The sequence below is a fragment of the Austrofundulus limnaeus genome, unplaced genomic scaffold (genome assembly GCF_001266775.1).
Source record: "Austrofundulus limnaeus strain Quisiro unplaced genomic scaffold, Austrofundulus_limnaeus-1.0 Scaffold13, whole genome shotgun sequence".
Lineage (NCBI taxonomy): Eukaryota > Metazoa > Chordata > Actinopteri > Cyprinodontiformes > Rivulidae > Austrofundulus > Austrofundulus limnaeus.
In genome coordinates, this window is record NW_013952415.1 from 199,900 (window position 1) to 202,921 (window position 3,022).

The window sequence follows — 3,022 nt, forward strand, 5'->3', positions numbered from 1 at the left end:
CAATAATATATAGCAAATGGTGCATACTTTGAAGAAACGCTTATCTAAAACACTAAATATGAATTCAGTGTCTGTAAAAGTAAAACTCCAAAGGTTCATCAGATGCAGACAGATCCAGTGTTTTATCTCTGATAGTTTCATTCAAATATATATAGTGCTTCATAAAATATTTTGCTAACAGACAAACACAGGCACCAGGCACTGTCCACCTTTAATGACAGCAGGTGATATTTAGTCTCTAAATGARACAAAAACAATGCACTGATTATTGATTCATTCTGAGTCTGTATTTTTAAAGGGCCACCACTCGGGGGGGCACGAAGCACCTAAAGAGACGAGTTGATCTGAGACATACTTACCTCAAAAAAGGGGTGAAAGAGGGGCTTGTGGAGTTACAATAAGGAGGAATTCAGACCCTAACTGATTGATTTAAATGCGAACAAAAGGGATTTCAAAGCATGACATGTCTGCTATAATTGGTTCTTTTAGCAAAGTTTTTCAAAGATCAAAGCTGGGCGTAAAGCCCTCCATCAGAACTGAACAGCTGGCCAACATGAGTCATGTGTTTTTTTGTTCGTGTCCTCTCTGTGACACGGACCACAGCACATCCTGCCATCGATCCGTTAACAGACTAATGGAGCATCTCCTCCCTCTGTTCAGCCTTATAATATGTCCTCTGTTCTCTGTCTGAGGCCAATAAAAGGCTGCCTCTGTTTGTGTCTAAATCATATCATGACTCCGACTTTCCACTCCAGCTCCACAGTATCAGATTTCACTTCATAGATAATTTAATCACAGAGACTTGTACAAATTTGAAGCGCGACTGTGAAGTAAACTGTAGTAGCCTTAAAGCTGATCGGACACGATCTCACRGAGAGTCTCACTTACTGTAAAGTACTTGATTGACAGAAAGGACGCACAGGATGTTGTCTACCCTCTTGGATCCACTAAAACCAGTGCCCCTCAAGACCACGTTAAAAGACTCTGGAAAAAAAACATCTATATATCAGAAAACAATACTTTGTTTATTACATTACAGTTATTTACAGCTAAGAAACAAAGCTTTGACACTGTAACTGTAAATAAAACCTGTTTTTGGGTGACGGGGGTGTGTGTGTGTGTGAGCAGGGTGGGTCATAGACCCCAATACCCCACCCACCCAACCACCCATGGTGGTTCCTCTGGCTGAATGACTGCTTCAGTTTGAAGAAGAAACTTAAATTAAGCTGTTAAAGCTAAAAGAAAAACAGTCTTTAAAGTATAAAGCACTTAAACTGTAGCTAAAAGTAGCAAAAGGCAAGTCAACAGCTAAAAACAGCAGCAAAGTAGCGAGAGCTAAAAGTATCCAGTGGCTAAAAGCAGGAAATAAATATCTAAAAGCGCTAGAATGATTGCTGAAAGTAGCAAAAGGTTAGCTAAAAACTAAAAGTAGAACAAGGCAAGTCAATACCCAAAAAGAGCAACAAAGTATTGAGAGCTAAAAGTATCCAAACAGTGGCTAAAATTAGGAAATAAATAGCTAAAAGCACTAGAACGATAGCTGAAGATAGCAAAAAGCTAAAAGTAGCAAAAGGCTAGCTAGCAGCTAAAAAAGCAACAAAATAGCAAGAGCTAAAAGTATCCAAACAGTGGCTAAAAGTAGGAAATAAATAGCTAAAAGCACTAGAACGATAACTAAAAGTAGTAAAAGCTTAGCTAAAAGCTAAAAGTAGCAGAAGTCTGTGGAAACAATTACATTTACTGAGTAAGATGGAAGTTTGTCAACATTAATGTTTGTACCAGAAGCAACACAGCAGCTCCCCATGACAAAACCTCCACCATGTTTTACAGCACATGATTGGGGATTGGGGGAGATTGGGGCAGGGAGTCTCTTCCCTGTGGGCCTCATTTAGTTGTACATAAACAATGATCGGCCCCACATCCCCACAGAGCTTCATTTTAGTTTCAGAGAGTCTTATCTGTGAAAACCTCTGTAAACATTAGTCCCTTTTTGCATTATCTCGTCCCTCCCACTCAAAGAAAACGCTACAAACTCTACATTTTTGTGTGAGCGTGTAACATAATGACAGTAATTTCCATTCAGAGCTGCCTTAATCTTCAGTTTTTCATCCTTACCGTTCACACAGACACTGGACGGCTCGATTGTGAACACTTCACTGCACGACTGTTGGAGGACCTGCAGACGCAGCCGAGGTGATCAGTTTGATCCACAGCAAAAACACTTGCACGCATTAACATTTCACACACACACGGTGACCTCACCTTGTTAACAATGTCTTTGAGGGCGTGAAAACCGGACACGACTGGAAACACCTGCTCTGTGCCGTCCGCGATATCCTCCAGCTGCAAACAAAACGAAAACAGCTTAAACAAAATAATAATAAAATAAAATAAAATAAAAAATAAAACTTTTATAAATGTTAATATATGTTTGAAGATCTCTGAGTTGCTGCCTCTGAGGGAGGCCTTCGGGTCATTGCTGTAGCAGCTTAAGGGAGGGTGAGCCTGTTTTCAGGAGATGAAAGCTTCAGCAGCGGCTTTCATCTCCTGTTTTAACGATGGCAGAGCAGGAAGTTGGTCTGGTATTATACAATTAGAGTGATGTGATTACTTCCTCTTTAGCCCGCTGAGCAGAGTAACCACACAGAAGATCACTTGCTACTGAAGATTTTAGGAGGTAAAGGGTATAGTAGGCATTTTAGACTTCTTAATTGATGATTTATTTCCTTTTTGAGGCTGTTGCAACGCAAAGCAAAACAATGCCTTTAGAAATGAGATCCAGATGTTTTATATTTCTCAAATGTAATTACATTTATCCCCTTCGCGCTGTAAATCTCATTAGGATTTATGAGATGTTGCTGCCTGTGGAGAAAGAAACCCACAAGTCGCAGCAAGGAAATGGTGCTCAGTTATTATAGTTTTATATTTTAGTGGCTTAATTTCCCTGAGATATCTCTCCCTTGATGTAATTTGTGTTTATTCTTATTGAGTGTATAAACCTGCTACTGGAACATATTCACAT

The 3,022-nt window shown here is 39.6% G+C and overlaps 1 protein-coding gene across 1 annotated transcript in view; it reads right to left on the bottom strand.

The window, feature by feature from the left end:
• The window catches only part of antxr2b (ANTXR cell adhesion molecule 2b), a gene marked incomplete at its 3' end in the record, with an annotated part of 14,422 nt that overhangs the window by 4,064 nt on the left and 7,336 nt on the right, over positions 1 to 3,022 (bottom strand). Inside the window, 3 exon segments of the mRNA XM_014002388.1 lie at positions 889 to 984; positions 2,116 to 2,176; positions 2,263 to 2,343. Coding sequence (XP_013857842.1) covers positions 889 to 984; positions 2,116 to 2,176; positions 2,263 to 2,343 — 238 coding nt within the window.